This window comes from Nicotiana tabacum, chromosome 19 (genome assembly GCF_000715075.1).
Source record: "Nicotiana tabacum cultivar K326 chromosome 19, ASM71507v2, whole genome shotgun sequence".
In the NCBI taxonomy this organism is placed as follows: Eukaryota; Viridiplantae; Streptophyta; class Magnoliopsida; order Solanales; family Solanaceae; genus Nicotiana; species Nicotiana tabacum.
The window spans coordinates 125032349-125050604 of NC_134098.1; the positions used below are offsets into that span (position 1 = coordinate 125032349).

General features: G+C 34.1%; 1 protein-coding gene across 4 annotated transcripts; it reads right to left on the minus strand.

The window, feature by feature from the left end:
- Positions 1-11330: 11330 nt before the first annotated feature.
- LOC107775779 (uncharacterized) lies at positions 11331-16106 on the minus strand. Of its 4 annotated transcripts, none has more exons than XM_075238552.1 (9): positions 15459-16106; positions 13708-14235; positions 13518-13583; positions 13159-13325; positions 12928-13075; positions 12745-12841; positions 12277-12650; positions 12061-12165; positions 11331-11973 (listed from the first exon to the last, which is right to left on the minus strand). In XM_075238552.1, exons 1-9 carry the CDS (start codon positions 15600-15602, stop codon positions 11668-11670), a joined length of 1935 nt encoding a protein of 644 aa, XP_075094653.1. In that variant the 5' UTR covers positions 15603-16106; the 3' UTR covers positions 11331-11667. The 4 variants fall into 4 exon arrangements, with proteins under 4 accessions (XP_075094653.1, XP_016451042.1, XP_075094655.1 ...); XM_016595556.2 differs by having other exon boundaries at positions 12745-12838; positions 15459-16103; XM_075238554.1 differs by lacking the exon at positions 15459-16106 and adding an exon at positions 14911-15394.
- Positions 16107-18256: the final 2150 nt, after the last annotated feature.

Here is an 18256-nt window from a genome sequence, read left to right on the forward strand (position 1 = left end):
TATGGTTTTAGCAGGGGGAAAATATTTATTAAAAAATTTCTGAATCATCTCGTCCCGTGTGGTCATGGATCCTTGAGGCAAGCTTCGCAACTAAGTCTTGACATCTCCTTTTAAAAAAAAGAAAATAGCCTTAACTTGATTACTTCAGGAGGTACTCCATTATACTAAGCATTTTCAACAAGTTCTAAGAAATCATTTAAATGAATGTGTGGATCTTCACTTGAATCTCCAGTGAAAATATAAGATTGTTGAATTGTTTGAATCAGACCGGTACCGATTTAAAAGTTGTTAGCTTCCATAGGGGGTTTCCTAACACTAGGTTCACAGTTAAAGTGGTCAGGTCTAGCATAATCCCTTAGGATTCTATTTGCTGGTCTTGGCGCAACTTCGTCAAACTGATCTTCTACATAGACTGGTGGTAGAATTTTCAGTGGGTTGATGTTCTCTACTTCCTGGTTCTCCATTTCTTAACAAGTTATGCCTTGAGAAGATTATATTTATTTTTTCCTGCGCAACCGAAAAAATCTTTCAACTTCAGGATCGTAATTAAGCAACTCTTTTGTAGAAGAGCGGGTCATAAACTATCAGAAATAATAAAATATAAAGAAAATTAAAATTAGCTCCTCAAGTAGTACTAGTAGTTGGTGACAAAGAAAATGGTATTAATTTAATACTAATTATTCTAGAATAAATAATACAAAAATAGTTACAAAAAGAAAACGTAAAAGAAAATAGCCACAATTGTAAATAGTAAATCACTACTAATAATGAAAAGAAGTAATATGTTATAAAATATAACTCAAAGTAACAATATGGAACAAGAAAAAATAAGCTAAGAGATATATGGAGAAAGAGAGAAGAGATTCTTATTTCTTCTTCAATTGTATGTATTTTTCTATCTATTACAAAACCTTTATATAGGCATGAAAAGTGAAGAAAATATGTCATTAAACGTAGAAAATATGCCATTGAATATGTCATTAAGCATTTGAGATAAAGATCATGGAAGAAGAGTAGACATCTACCATAATTTGATATTTCTTATAACACTCCCCCTTGGATGTCCATAGATAATGTGTCTCGTTAAAACCTTATTAGAAAAAAAAATCCTAGTGAATGAAAAAGAGTACACATGTTTAGGAATACGTTTTTTGGTTGCCTCATTAAAAACCTTGCAAGGAAAATCCAGTGGGACAAAAATTTGTAAGGGAAAAAGAGTACACCGTGTATTAACTCCTCCTGATGGGAGCATCAATTCACATCCTTGAGCCTTCGCATCCCAATCTTGTACACTAGTTTCTTGAAGGTTGACGTCGGTAGAGATTTGGTGAACAAATCAGCCATATTATCACTTGAACGGATCTGTTGCACACTGATATCACCATTCTTTTGAAGATCATGTGTAAAAAATAACTTTGGTAAAATGTGTTTTGTTCTATCTCCTTTTATGAATCCTCCCTTCAATTGAGCTATACATGTTGCATTATCTTCATACAAAATTGCGGGTAGTTTGTCACACTTCAAATCACATTTGTCTCGAATTAGGTATATTACATACCTCAACCATACACATTCTCGACTTGCTTTATGAATAGCAATTATCTCAGCATGATTAGATGAAGTAGTCACGATTGATTGTTTAGTCGATCGCCAAGATATTGCAGTGCCTCCACATGTAAACACATAGCTAGTTTGAGATCGAGCCTTGTGTGGGTCAGATAAATACCCAGCATCAGCATAACCAACACGATCGGGACTACAATCATTGCCATAAAATAAGCTCATATCGGTAGTCCCTTTTAGATACCGCAATATGTGTTTGATTCCATTCCAATATCTCCTTGTAGGAGTAGAGCTATATCTTGCTAAGACATTAACTGAAAAAATTATATCAGGCCTTGTAGTGTTAGAAAGATACATTAGTGCACCAATTGCACTAAGATATGGTACTTCAGGACCAAGAAGCTCTTCATTCTTTTTTTGAGGTCAGAACGGGTCCTTGTTCACATCAAGTGATCGAACAACCATCGGAGTACTTAATGGATGTGCTCCATCCATGTAAAACCGTTTCAATACCTTTTCTATCTAGGCAGATTGATGAACAAAAATTTTGTTTGCCAAATATTCAATTTGCAAACCGAGACATAATTTTGTCTTTCCGAGATCTTTCATCTCGAATTCCTTCTTTAAATAATCAATTGCCTTTTGGAGTTATGTAGGAGTTCCAATAAGGTTTATGTCATCAAAATATACGGCAAGTACAACAAACTCCGATGTTATTTTCTTTATAAAAATACATGGACAAATGGAATCATTTATATAACCTTCCTTTAATAAATATTCACTAAGGCGGTTATACCACATTCTTCCTGATTGCTTTATACTATACAAAGATCTTTGCAATTTGATTGAAAATATTTCCCTGGACTTTGAATTATGTACGTCGGGCATTTTAAATCCCCCGAAAATTTTCATGTATATCTCATTATCAAGTGAGCCGTAAAGGTAGGCTGTAACCACATCCATTAAATGCATGTCAAGCTTTTCATGGACAGCAAGACTAACGAGATAACGGAACATTATAGTATCCATAACAGGAGAATACGTCTCTTCATAATCGACACCAGGCCTTTGTGAAAATCCTTGTGCAACAAGGCGTGCCTTATATCTTTGTACCTCATTTTTCTCACTTCTTTTATGTACAAAGACCCATTTATAGCCAACAGGTTTAACACCATTAGGTGTTTGGACTATAGACCCAAAAACTTCACGTTTCGCAAGTGAATCCAACTCAGATTGGATTGCTTCTTGCCATTTTGGCCAATCACGTCTTTGTCGACATTCTCCAACAGATTGAGGTTCAAGATCCTCATTATCTTGCATAATGCTAGATGCAACATTGTATGCAAAGACATAATCCACCACTATATTCAATCGATTCAAATTTGTCTCAATATCGGTTGGATTTATTGATATTTCCTTATTTTCTTGAGTCTCGGGCTCATCGATATCCTCATGAATTTAAGGATTGGTTAAATCATGGGTTTCTTTATGAGACTCTTTCGTAGTGTCATTTTGATTATTTATTTTTCTTTTCTAGGATTTCGATCCTTAGAACCCAATGGCCTGCCACGCTTTAGGCGTGCTTTTGACTCATTAGCTATGACACTAGAAGATTTTCCAGCAGGGACATCAATACGGATTGGAACATTCTCTGCAGGGATATGTGATTTCGTTATCCTTTTCAGATCCGTAAATGCATCTGGCATTTGATTTGCTATTTTCTGCAAATGGATAATCTTTTGTACCTCTTTTTTACAAATAGAGGCACGTGTATCAAGATGAGATAATGATGGATTTTTTCACTAAATTTTCCGTTTGATTTCACCAATTTCTCCCCCTAATTTTGGGGAAAATGCCTCATCGAATCGACAATCTGCAAATCGAGCAGTAAACAAATCTCCCGTTAATGTTTCGAGGTAGCGAATAATGAAGGGCGATTCAAACCCAACATATATTTCTAACCTTCTTTGGGGACCCATCTTGGTGCGATATGGCGGTGCTACAGGCACATATACAGCGCATCCAAAAATTCTTAGATGGGATATATTAGGTTCATGACCCAAAACTAATTGCAACGGGGAATATTTATGATAATTTATCGGTCTGAGACAAATTAACATTGCTGCATGCAAAATGGAATGACCCCAAACAGAAGTGGGTAATTTTATTTTCATAAGTAATGGTCTTGCTATCAATTGCAGACGTTTAATCAAAGACTCTGCAAGGCCATTTTAAGTGTGAACATGAGCTACAGGATGTTTCTTTTACCCAAATTAATAAGCAATAATCATTAAATGCTTGGGATGAAAACTCAGCAACATTATCAAGTCGAATAGACTTAATTGGATTATCGGGAAACTGTGCCCGTAATCGAATTATTTGTGCCATTAATTTTACAAATACCAGGTTGCGAGATGACAATAGGCACACATTAGACTATCTAGAAGATGCATCTATTAAGACCATAAAATATCTAAACGACCCAATAGGTGGGTAAATAGGTCCACAAATATCCCCTTGTATACGTTCCAAAAATGCAGGGGACTCAATCCAACCTTTGTTGGTTATGGTCTAATAATCAACTTACCTTGATAATAAAAAGTGCAAGAAAACTCATTATTTAAAAGAATCTTTAAATTCTTTAATGGATGCCCATTTGAGTTCTCTATAATTCGTCTCATCATAATTGATCCAGGATATCCCAATCGATCATGCCAAAGTACAAAAGTATTGGAATTAGAAACCTTTTGGTTTACGATAGAATGTGCCTCAATTGTACTAATTCTTGTCCAATACATGCCACAAGATAAAGATGGGAACTTCTCAATAACCCTTTTCTGGCCAGAGACATTCTTGGTAACGATGAGATATTCGAGATTATTCTCATCTATTGTCTCAATATGAAATCCATTTCGACGGATATCTTTAAAACTCAACAAGTTCCTCTTGGACTTGGAGGAGAACATTGCATTCTCTATGATAAGTATTGTTCCCTTAGGCAGAGTTATATTAGCTCTTCCAGAGCCTTCAGTTAGATTACTACTACCAGAAATTGTAGTAACATTTGCCTTACACATACTTAAATGAGAGAAATATTTCTTCTATTTGAATATTGTATGTGTTGTACATGAATCAATTAAGCAAATATTTTTACAATTGAACGTTGATCCAAGTTTATTTTGAAAGATATCCATATTTGCTTCCCATGGTTTGACATACAAAAAAAGTATATGAATAAATATTAGTATTTTTAGAGAAAAGGGAAAAGAAATAAAGTTAAACCAATAATTCAATAGTGATCTTTTAATGCATTTTCTAGCAAATTCTAATTATTATACAAATAATTACGCAGCAAAAATAATACAATTATAAGTACATGAAAAACAATTAAGGGTAAAATAACAAAAGTTGTTCCAGGGTGCTTGTAAACCTCTTCTTAAAGAGAATTAAAGTAATGTAAAGGAAAATCAAAAGGAATTAAAAGATCAGTGAGACTAGGACACTAATTACTTAGATATTACTCCTTGTTTGTGAAATTTAGGAAATTTAAAAAATACATATATTTTTAAAAACTACATAAGAAGTATTATTAAGTGCAATAAATATTACAAGATGTTTATTCATTAGATACTACGTATAGGAAAACATAAAAATCAAAATGCCCAATCATCTTTAACCATAGATCCATCACCGATCGAGTGATTTATTTTTCCATCAGGGTGCTCAAAAAAAATCTGTCACATCCAAGTGGGTAATGTCAAATTCATTGTCATCGACAAAATTAGCTTAAGGAGCTTTATCCTTTAGAGATGCTTGATAAAGCTCAACCAAATATTTTGGTATGCGACAAATATTTGCCCAATGCCCTTTTCCACCGCAACGATAACATTCAGTTTCTGAACCATTTGCCCTTGGCCCTTTTTACTTTTGGTGGTTATTTTTCTTTGGGGGGTGATTAACACCAGGAAAATTTCTTCCTTGGACACAGCCACGACCACGAACAGGGCCACGGCCTTTTCCATGCTTAGAATAATTGGAATACACCTCATTCACTTCAGGCAATGGTGTAGACCCAGTGGGTCAATTTTCGTAATTTCTCATAAGCAAGTCATTATTTCGTTCAGCCACAAGGAGAAGAGAAATCAACTCAGAATACTTCTTGAAACCTTTCTCTCGGTACTGCTGTTACAAAACCATATTGGAGGCATGAAACGTTGTGAACGTTTTTTTCAAGCATATCATAATCAGTGATAGTATCTCCACAGAATTTCAATTTAGAAGTAATTCTGAACATCACAGAATTATATTCAGAAACAGACTTAAAGTCTTGGAGCCTCAGATGAGCTCAATCATATCGTGCTTGTGGAAGAGTGACCAACTTAAAGTTGTCATATCTTTCCTTTAAGCCATTCCACAAAATAAGTGAATTTTTGACTGTGAGATATTCTATCTTCAACCCTTCATCAAGGTGATGGCGCAAGAAAATCAAGGCCTTAGCACAGTTTTGGGTAGATGCTTTATTTTTGTCTTTAATGGCGTCTCCAAGACCCATTACATCTAAATGGATTTCAGCATCCAACACCCATGTCATATAGTTCTTGCCCGAAATTTCAAGGGCAACGAACTTTCTTTTCATAATATCAGTCATAATTAAAAGAGGAAAAAAGTTATACCTTAGTCTTCTCAAAGAGCTTTTTGAGATGGTAGAGTTTTGTGCTGATAACGTGTTATAAAATATAGCTCAAAGTAACAATATGGAACAAGGAAAAACAAGCTAAGAGATATATGGAGAAAGAGAGAAGAGATTCTTATTTCTTCTTCAATTGTGTGTATTTTTTTATCTATTACAAGGCCTTTATATAGGCATGAAAAGTGAAGAAAATATGTCATTAAATATTTCATTAAACATAGAAAATATGTCATTGAATATGTCATTAAGCATTTGAGATGAAGATCATGGAGGAAGGGTAGACATCCACCATAATTTGATATTTTTTATAACATAATATAAGTACTCTAATACTATTAATATTTATAGTGGTATAACTGTAGTGGTGGTACAAAAAGTTGAAATGGTTATGAATATAGTTGACAATAGTACGATATAGTTATGGAAGTACTGACAATAATAAAAACTTGTATAATACTTCTATTGAACGTCAGTACTTGTAACAATAATAGCTATAGTATCTAGTTGATACCAAAAAAATAAAAGATATAAATAGTAATATTAAGTGCTCAAATTAGTAACAAAATTTTTAATCTGAAGTAGATGTATGTCAATCCCTGGCAACGGTGTCAAAAATTTGACAAGCTTCTGGCGTATAGAAAAACAAGGCTCGTACTCTATCAAATTATAGTATAGTTTATGATATCGTCTCATAGAGATTGGAAGATCTATGCTACAGATTTATAGTATTTTAACTACTATCTGAGATAATCAAGTTGATGAAAGGAGAGTAAGATTTTAGAATTATAAATTTACTTGAAAATATCAAACAACTTCCGAAAGATTTATAATATAAAAAGAGTTGGGAATCATTAAATTCACTTGATAATGTTATTATAAAACTATTTCAGTTTCACATATATTTCGCCGAAGAATAATTGCTTATTGAAGAATAATTGCTTATTGCGAATACAATTATATTTACTCATTCTAAAACAATCGATTAATATCACTCTGTGAAGTTATAGATATTAATTAATTGATATCTAGTGACAGTAAAAAGTGAAATAATGTTCTTGCCTGAATTGTACTAAAATTAGTAAAAACCTCTTAAGACTATTTTCAGTGAGTCACTAATCTTAATTGAGTCAATTCCTTCTTAAGAATTAGAACCGAAAGAAATAAGATAAAGACTTTAGAATCTGTCGCCTTGCATGAGTCAATTCCTCCTTGAGGATAAGATTTGAAAGAAGCAAGATTGAAAATTCGGAATAACAGATTGTTATAAATTACTATCACTTTATTTTATTAAATAACTATATAATGTATCAATTTTACTTAATGAAAATTACAAAATTTATACAAGTATAATTAAGTGATAAAATAGATGAATGTGACGATAATAACTACAAAGTCTACAATCTATCATTCTAGTACATAAAAGATTTTAAATAGAAATTGTATGAACTTGAAATTGAAATTATAATAATATATCAAGTTTCATCAACTATCCCAACAAAAATAAATTACTCCATAAAAAAGTATTTAATTTTTACAAAGACAAGAAAGAAGAACTCTTGAAAGAGTATTATTTTTACTTGCAAAATAAAAGACTAGAAGAAAACTTAAGTGAAAGAGAGTGAGAGACCAAGATAACAATGTTTACTACTTAATACTTGATATTTTCTCTTAAGCCTTGCTAGCGTATTTATAGGATGGTAAGTCTAGATGGATCTTGAGTTAAGGCTTAGATGAATCCTGAGTTAAGGCCTAGATGAATTCGGGCTTCATTTCTTCTTCTCTGTTTTTTTTTTTTTGATTCTTTGTCGTGTTCCACCTATGCATCAAGCATTTTCTCCCCTTTTCTTCATTCCATTATTTTTTTCTCTAGAGTTCCATATTTTGTCTTCGTCTATGGTAATTCTTCTTTCTGCAATACTTGTTAGGAAATATGAGCTTTGAGCATAATATTTATTTATTTTCTGAAAGAAATATATTATTAGATATGAAAAATATATGAATAATTTTTGTGGATCAGTTGGGGATGATAGTGGTGGAGTGATGGTAGTGGTGACAGCTATGGTTGAGGATAATGGTGATGGTGGTAGTTGAGTATGATGGTGGTGGTAGTTGAGAATGGTTGGCAGTGGTGACAGTTAGTAATGAATGTTGATGATAGTATCTTAATGAAATAAAGTCTTGTTATAGATCTTAATCATGCAGACCTATTCAAACCCATTAAGTGGTTGTAAAGTAAAAAAAAATACATGATGATTAAGATCTGAATGATTAAGATTCAGACTTTAAAATGAAATACACTTAATGTCTGAGATATGAATAATTAAGATTCAAACCTTCATTAAGTGTAATTTTTACATCAGAAGCGCCGACAAGAATTTCGAGAGTTCTTTCTCTTCTTTTTGTTAAATTTTTAATACATGTTTTGGCGTTTGGTTTCAAAAACTTGTCTAAGAGTTAAACGAAAAAACATTAAACTTTTGCAAAAACTGAAATTAATTAATTTATTTTTCATGACATTTGGTTGAAATGAGCTTGTGAAAAGAATAGACACGTTTGCAAAACCTCATTTTCAAAAAACCAAACGCCAGAACCTGATATAAATTTACAAGAGAAGAAATGAAGAATCCAGGGAACAAATTTAATCATTAACGAATAACAGGCCAAGCACCTCATTATTTGGGCTTTGACGAAAATGGGCCATCAACCAAAGCCCCACATCAATGATATATATATATATATATATATATATATATATATATATATATATATATATATATATATATATATATATATGTGTGTGTGCATAAACACCAAGGGCTTATGCTTCCTTCCAATGGATACAGATCCCTTCTCATGAGGGGGGAAGCAGATAATAGGCCCAATTATAAGACAACAGGTGGGCCTCTAAATGGGACCCATAAAGCAAAGGAATCTTTTCGTCTTTTCCTTTATTTGGTACTCATAAATGAGTCACTGAGTAAAAAAAGTACAGAAAAATACAGATAATGACGTCGTAAAAACATCATCAATCAACTAAGATGTCTTGTTGATGAGACAACTGAGTGAAACGTACTATGAGTGAAACTGGCGGTGGAGAAAAGATCGGACGGCTGAAAATGACTGAAAGTTTAGCAAAATCCCGCGGGGGGCACGGGAGCTTTATTTTTAGTAAGGGAGATGGGACAGATCTGTGACTGTGAGTTTAGCAAAATCAATCAGAGTACAGTGTTTTTGTAAGTGTTCTTTTTTTGTTATTATTTTCACAGGGCACATGCAAAAAAAAAAAACAGTTAAGATTTGAGAGGTCTTTTGACTTGTTCACAGTTTCACGTTGAATCACTATTCTTTTCTTCCTTCCAACTTGGGGTTTTTGCTTTTTGATTATTTCATACTAATAAGTGTACACTTTAATTAATTAACAAAAGTGAGTAAGTTCAGCATTATCTACTTCATTTGTTATAAATTGAATTGTGAGAGACCGTAATGTGAGATATAGAACGATACTTTATAATTTTGAAAAAGGTGGGGAAATCCCCTCACTAAAAGAATTTAAAACGTATTTGTAGCAAAGGCGTATCTAGGAGGTTCCATCGGGGCACGTGAACCCATGCTTCATGTCTTAAATATATAATATTATATTTTTTAAAAAATATCTAAATATATATACGTGTGCACTCATGCTCAAAGTATTATATGATATGATGGTTATTGAGTATACCTCTCTAAATGAGGTTGTGAGTTCAAATCTTATGTCAATCTTGTTATTTTTTTTTAAAAGTAGACGCCCACGGGAGATGGGCGTGTCTGGTGTTATTTTTTGCGTATTAATTAAGTACTTTTTCTTTTTATTTCTTTTTTTTGTTTGGTTTATTCTTTCAAAATTTTCACACATTGAAATTTCTATTCTTCTTTTGTCGATGTATAATCTTATATGATTAAACAAAATATGTATATTAAAACTAGTAGCAATGTATGATGTAGCATATAGTCAATGGGTTCAACTGATCTCAATATTTTCAACATGGAAAATAGATATAGATGTAAGAAAAGTACTATTTAAAAAAAATGAACTTATAATTCCAAAAGTGCAATGGGTACGCAATCGTAAGAACCAAAGGTTGAACCCGTAAAATTTATATTCTGCATCCACCTCTTCTTAATAGTGCACCCATCTTGCCAAAATCCTGGATTCGCCTTTGATTTGTAGTACTTAAATGAAAATCAAAGTATACAAATAACTTAGAGAAATTTCCAGTTTTTTTTATACATGATTTTGTATTGTATGTTCTTTTGGATATATCATATCCTTAATGCATTACTCCTTTCGGTCCACTTTAATTTATTTTTATCTTTTTTTGTAGTCTATAATATTTAATTTTTCAGATATAAGAAGGAATTAACATTTTTTTCAAACATCTCTTGGAGTAAAGAGTCTTGGAGTATATCTGTTATATTTTTAATGAACAAATTAAAGAGATAGTAAAGGCTAATATGATCAATTTTATTGTTAATTAATGATAAAAGGTAAATTCGTTAATATATATGAAAAGAATCAAAAATCAATTAAAGTGGATAAGAGAGTACTAGATAAATACTCTCTGATTTTGTTGAGAGAAAAAAGATACAAATACGAGAAGATCAAAGAGTGGAAAAGAATCTTGTTTGAGTTTCTCTCTACTAATTGAAATAAAAATATATTTAAATAAGAAAAGAAAAAAGAAGATTGTATACAAGTTCGGGGGCAAGAGGATTGGCATTTGGGAATGGAGGAAAATCAACAACAACAACAACCACTCACCAGTGAGGTCTGGGGAGGGTAGGGTCTGAGGAGGATAGGATGTACTCAGACCTTACCCCTACCTGGAGGGATAGAAAGGCTGTTTCCGAAATACTCTCGGAGGAAAATCATGACCAAGAAAGTCAGTTATACGCAAAGATATATCCAACAATTAATCAAAATACAATACGATCGTTTATTGCACTAAAGTGGATAATTGAAAATGTAATTCGTTATTAAAAGTAAAATGCACCTAAAATACTGTGAAGAAAGAATTAGGTTGAACTAGCTTAAACAAGCTGCAAAGAAGGGCATTTGGCATAGCTTACAACAGTGAACTATAATTCCAAGTGTCAAACTAACAACTCACTAATCAAATGTTATGCACACCAAAGTGAAAATAACTACTGGAAAATGACCAACACTTTGCTTCATATTACAGAAAGAGTGGATACATATCTGATTTAATGGAGAGGACTAAGGAGGCAGACTAAACTAGCTTTACTGGTCAACTTAACAATTAAAGATTTGAAAGGGGTAATAGAATGGATTCAATCTACCTTAGCATGTACAAAAAACACATTCATGAGACCACATATGACAATTTCTAGTTCTCTACATCATTTTATCAAGTCATCTAAGTTTTGCCACATCCTGGACCTCCTAGTGTGAGAACCACTCCTTCAAGTTCACTTCTTTGCTTTGCATCTTTGTCTAGTTGAGATGATCTCATTAGTGATGTTGATCTTCTAACTGGAACCTTCCCTAAGCTCTGTCGTCCGAGTTCTGGAACTTGCATTTGCACCAACTGCTGAGTTTGCCTTCGACAAGCTACACTTACATGGTTTACGTGTGTGTTTGCGTAGTTGACACCAATATTCTGTCCTGGAGAGGGTGAAGGATTCTGACCTAGGACGGGTCCTCGTGGTAATAGATCTGGTGCCTTGTTTATAAGAAGCAAGTGAATGTTGAGTTTGACTACTTGATAATTTAGGTTAAAGTGAATGGTATAAGAGGTGTGTGAGCTTACCGGAGCAAACAGAACACCTCGAAAAATCTTTCCATTAACAATGGCAGTCATTAGATAACCAGAATCAAATGCTCCATCAACTTTTCCCCGGATCTCAGCTCCAATCTGAGTAATATATATACAGATATTAGGTTCTTATTTAATACAAAAAAGGGAATACTACAATGAACTGTAAAATGACCAACAAAATATTGCCAACTTGAACGGCATATTTACCAAGTTGTGGAATCTTCCGGCCTCCAAGGATTGGCATTGCATTTCCTGCTTATCCATAAGAAGGGCAGATACATGTCCTGAGTTTGACGGATTTAATTGTTCTCGAAATAAGTGCATATCACGAGGATTCCTTGTTAGGACATTCTTCGGGTTTGGTGGGCAATTGTGAGGGGTCAAATGTTGCTGTCTTGCTAAGAGAAACCGTTCTGATGCAGTTCCAGAACCGGAATGTGGCTTAACAGAGCTCATTTCCGGATCAGATTGGGACGGAGGTGAACGCTGAGATAGAGAAGGAGACTGATCTTCCGGCTCTGACTCCAGATTAAATATGTGTGAATTGTTACTCATTCTTCTCCTCTTTGGATGCAATGTGTCTTCCGAAATACATGAAAGTTATAAGTTAGTCATGCCTAGTTCATTTCTTGAAACTACTTGCTGCTAACATGACAAAATCATTTCATAACCTACCAGAACTAAAGCGAAAAGCTGCTTTTGATACGAATTCAAGTTCTTGAGATCCCATTGCTACTATATCTTCCTTCCTTCTCCTACATATAGCTTCCTGCTAATCCAATTAAAAATGAATCAGATATTTGATCTTAAATTGTTATAAATTCATAGGAAAATATAAGAGATTTTGGTCTTTTGTACCGAGCTATTGTCTCTCTCTCTCAGAAACCTTTTCTTATCATAATGACTTGTATTTCTGCCACCAGAAACGCCGCTATTCCCATTAGGATGTTCTACTCCAAACTGCAAGATAAGCAACTCATTGAGCGGCCGCTCATCCTCACCGCAACTGCAAGGTACACAAAATGCAAAGATATAAAATCAACTGAAATTGAACAGGAAAGAAGGGATCAAAACTGGTAAAAGGCTCACCCTCCATAGATTACAATATCCGTGTTCCTGGCAGCAGCAGTATGAGAAAATCGCCCCTGTGGTTTTTGTCCCATAACATCAAGCTGAGTCCAAGAAGAATTTGTCACATCAAGAACCCAAACATCATTGTAGTACTTCTTGTCTCCAACTCCACCAATCACATATACCTGTAAAGCACAGCATTGCAAGATCATTCACAGATAATTGCTCAACTAGAATGAAGGTTCAGCACAACAGTTGAACGTGCGTTTATACAAGCACACAATTATTAGTAAGGGGAAAAAATCAACAAAATTTCACTCCATACTAAAGCAAAGTAACTATTTACAGAAAGACTACAGACAGCATCAGTTACTTGCCTTTGACCCAAAATTCACAGAGGCATGACCTGCTCGAGCACCAGGTGAAGATCCAAGAACATCCAGCTGGTAAGAAAATGAAGTAACCATCAGCTTACACAATCTTTAGATCATCTTTATCTCGATATCCAGACTGTGAATCAAAAATCTATATGAATTAGAAAGGAATCATGAAGACTGAAGCTAGTACCTTTGACCACATTAGTGTATCCATATCAAGCACATCGACATCACCTTGATATCGGTCACCACAATCTCCACCATATATATAGAGCCTATTACCGATTGCAACAGCACTGTGGCTATCCCTGGGAATAGGCATCTCACCCCTCACTTCGGGAGATGTCCACTTCATACTTTTTAGGTCCAAAACATGTAAATCGTTCAAATAGTTCCCCTCGCCTTCACCGCTACCACCAAAAATCACTATTTTATCACCACCAACTAGAGTAGCCGTGTGACTTTCACGCGGTGAAGGCGGAATGCCTTGGCATTCAAGTTGAGTCCATTCTTGGCTCCTGATATCCAATACATGGAGATCATTGACCTTCCTTGAACCATTCGTACCCCCAAATACGACCATCCTGTGGCCAACAAGAACAGCACTGTGGCTGTCTCTTGGCCCTGGTCCTTGCCCTGTCGTCACAAGAATGCTCCAAGCCATTGCCTCAAGATTTAGTACAATTACATCGCTAAAATGTAAACCACCACGACATCCCTGAAATATGACTTAATTGAATTAAGTTATAAGATTGTAACGGAGAAGTTATGTAATATACATATAACATTTAGCAGCTTAGTTTCTGAGTCTATAAAACACTGCTAGAATATATCAACCAATTAACAAATAAAATTGTCTAGACATATGCTGATGAACATATTAACACTGCTATGGATCACTTAATTTCTCTAGAACAGAGAATATCTTCTTTATCAAACACATGTCAAACAGGACCAAGACATTTTCAGCCTAGTGGAAAGCTGTCTTCTTGATAAATCTTAACGGATTAAGTTTCACCTACCAAAAGATGTTTTGTTTTGGGCAACATTTAAGTCCCAGAACAACTGTTGAAGAACAGTGGAAAAAAATAAAAAATAAGAGTACCGAAGAATTGAAAGATTTTATGAAAGCTATGAGGTAAATAAATATATATATATATATATATATATATATATATATATATATATATATATATATATATATATATATAAACAAATAACAAAAAAAAACATCTTGTGAAAAGTTTGACATCCTCCCCCCACCAAACAATGAGTGTTAGGTTAAAGTCCAGTTTTTGTAGTTCCAATTTTTATAAAGTCCAAAAAACTGAGTTACGAAACCTTTTTAAAAAATTATCATTAATAAATGTAAAATAGTCATGTAAAACTCAACTGAGATGAAAAGGCCTTGTCCAATTTTTACTTTGAATGGTCATGAACATCAACAAATTCAAACACTTGCTACAGAAAATCACTATTTTCTAGGTTGAAAACGAAATACAAAAGAGACAAAACTGAAAGTAGAAAAAATTCAATTCTCCTTCGTTTTATATTCCCTTTCCGTTCTTTTGCTTTCTTGTTGCTTTTCCTGGAAGAAGAAACAAGAAAGGACCATATGCATGCATCTATTCACCAATTTAGTTGAGCTGATTTATCAACATTAGGACAACAAAAAACAAAAGAGGAGTTATAATATAGGAAAAGAAAAAGGACAGCTTTAGAAAGAGTAGCTGCTAATAACCAAAAATAACCATACAGTAACATGAAGGAATGAAAGCACGGCAAAACTAACTCAGAAATTATTCAATCCACAACATCCTCTCTGGAATAGGAAAATACAGTTCCAACCAATATTTTTCAAGAAACAAATATAGAAAGAAGAAAGACTTACTATTATCAAACTTATAATAAAAGAATTCATGAAAAATATTTTCAACTTACCCCGAAAACATAAACAAAGCCATTAGAGTAACAAGAAGAATGACCCCATCTTTCAGAAGGATGAACACCCATCACCTTTGGATATAACCACATTGCTTTCTTATTCTTCAGATATTGTACTACTTCTCCACCTAAAGATCCCATTTTGTATTTCGCTCTCTATCTCTTTCAGTTCAAGAACTTCAAAATATAATGGAGGAAAGAAAAAAAGATAGGAATAATAAATGAATATAAGAAAGGAAAATTAAGGGGGGGGGGGGGTAGGTAGTAGCTAGATAGGGGTCAAAGAGGACATGAAGAAGCCAAGTGACATATCAACTATCAATGTCAATATAGACATGATATGATGGGCGCTTTCACGTCCAAATCACTGTGACACCAACACCAACAGAAGACAGACGCCGTGAGTTAGTGAGTGAAAAGAATATTACTACTCCACTATACTAAGTAGTTTTCAGAAATTATATTTACTATAGAGTACACGCTACTTCAAATTCCATATTCTCTCTTTCAGAAAAATGGAGAAACAATTAGAAAGAAGAGAGAGATGAATCTTTTTCTTTGTTGTTTTCCACGTCTATTGCTTATTTGTTGTGCTGTTTACTTGTGGTCTCTTTACCTTTTTCACTTGTCTAACTGAAAATGATGAAGTTTGGGAGCCTTGGTTTGTGGGAATTGATGGCAAGGTCTTTACGTTTATTTTGGTTTAACTTTTGTGCACAATTTTTTTTACTACCACATCATTTAAAAAGATAATTATAAATACACGTTCATATAATTATGAAATTAATGTAACACATAAATTCGACAAGTTACTTACCATAATATAAAAGACAGCATGTTACATTAAACTTACATTATGTATAGTGTCCGGGGCAGCCTTAAAATATATTGATGATGTAAGATTTTTTTTTTTACATAACAAGAATACATAAATTAAATCCATTTTAGTTCAGGACAGCAAAGCTTTAGAGAAAGTGGAGAAAGAGCATTTTTGTTTTCTCTTTTTCTTTTTCCTTTTTTTCTTTTATTTGCGTTTATCTTGGTGATGAAGATAATCTTGGGATTGATGGTCGCCATGATTTTTACGCAAACCCAATTCTCAAGGTAGTTTTTTTTTTCTGGTTTAGTGAAGTGGATCTAGAGAAATGTCCCTTCTCAAGGTGTTTGTGGCCAACTTAGGGCTTCGTGCGGTGTTATACTAAAACTGAACTGTGCAAATTCTTTCTTTAGTTTTGGGAAATGGGAATGGTGCTGTTCCCCTCAAAAGTTTCCAAATTTTCTCTACATTTGCATCTTACTCTTCTCTTTAATCGAGTAGAACTTGTACTAATAATAACAAATTTTTAACTTCTCTTCACCAGTAACTTTCTTCATTTTTTTAATACACAAATGAATAACAATATTATAACAGTAAAATATGTTAATATTTAATAATCGCAACACGTGAAATCCAAAAGAGAAACACTAGACCTAGATACAATAATCTCGTTTGTTATTGAAGAAATTGATATTCATAAAGGAAAAATAAATATTTGTCACCTATTAGCATTCATTGAAGAATATTTTACAGCATTAAGTGCATGGTGTTACAGAGAATATGACATTCACTGCCTACTGTTACACATTCTTCAATGGCCCTCGAAATTATCATTTAAAGGGACTTGATCCTATGACATTGTTTCATTGGTGTAACTATAAATAGTGAGCTCAACCATCATTGTAAGCGATACAAATTTTCTAACAAGCTATATTCTATCAAAAGCTCAATAACATTTTACTTTCTTGCTTACTTATATTACTCTTACTGCCTCCGGAAGCTCTGAACCCCGGACTAAGATATCAAGGCTAAGTCTTATATTTTTGTCTAATTCATTTATCATTTTAGGGTCAAATCGATTCGCTTGAAGTACGTATAAATTCAACTGTACCGTTTTACGGATAAACAGTTTGGCGCCCACCCTAGGTCTTAGACAGTTGTGTAATTAAATTAATCCTTGCATCTATTACAAACTTATTTGATTCTTTGTTCTTAGCAAAAATTATTTAAAATGGCATATAACGATGTCAGCATCGCACACAACATTGAGGCCTAAGGAAATCAGCCTCAGTACGAAGATTCCATCAATGATACCCGCAACGAAGGGGATGAGGCCACGCCGGTTCATGGCGGGTAATATCCACGACATGTTCGAGAGGCAACTCTTAATAATACTGAAGACGAGCACGTCATTGAAATAATACGGATCCTGAGGGAGCAGCAAAAGGCCATTATGGGCCATCTCTCACGACAAGATAAGGTAATGACGGATTTAAGAAAGGCGTTGTCCGGTGCTTCCAACAACGCGAATGGACGAGGTCCAGTTCCTCCCGGTGCTCTCACAAACCAAACAACGCAGAGGGTCGATAAGAATACCCCGATGGGCAAAGTCGGGTTTGACAAGGCAGGAGGAAACAGTAGCGGATCTGGTAACAACAATGAGTATGATCCCTTTAAAACTGAGCTCATGCGGTTTATAAAGGAAATAAACACCTGAATGGATCAAATTACAGGCGCACCACCAGTATGGAAAGGACCATACTCGAAGAAGTACACCCAACTGTCGTTCAAACTAAGCGCGACACCAGCGTTGATCCCGAAACGGTTCAAAATGCCAGATGTGTCGAAGTACGATGGGACTTTAGATCCGCAAGAGCATATCACCACCTATACAACGGTGGTGAAGCGGAACGATTTGGCTCTGCACGAGAATGAGCCAGTCTTATTGAAGAAATTCAGAGAGACACTCACGAAGGGG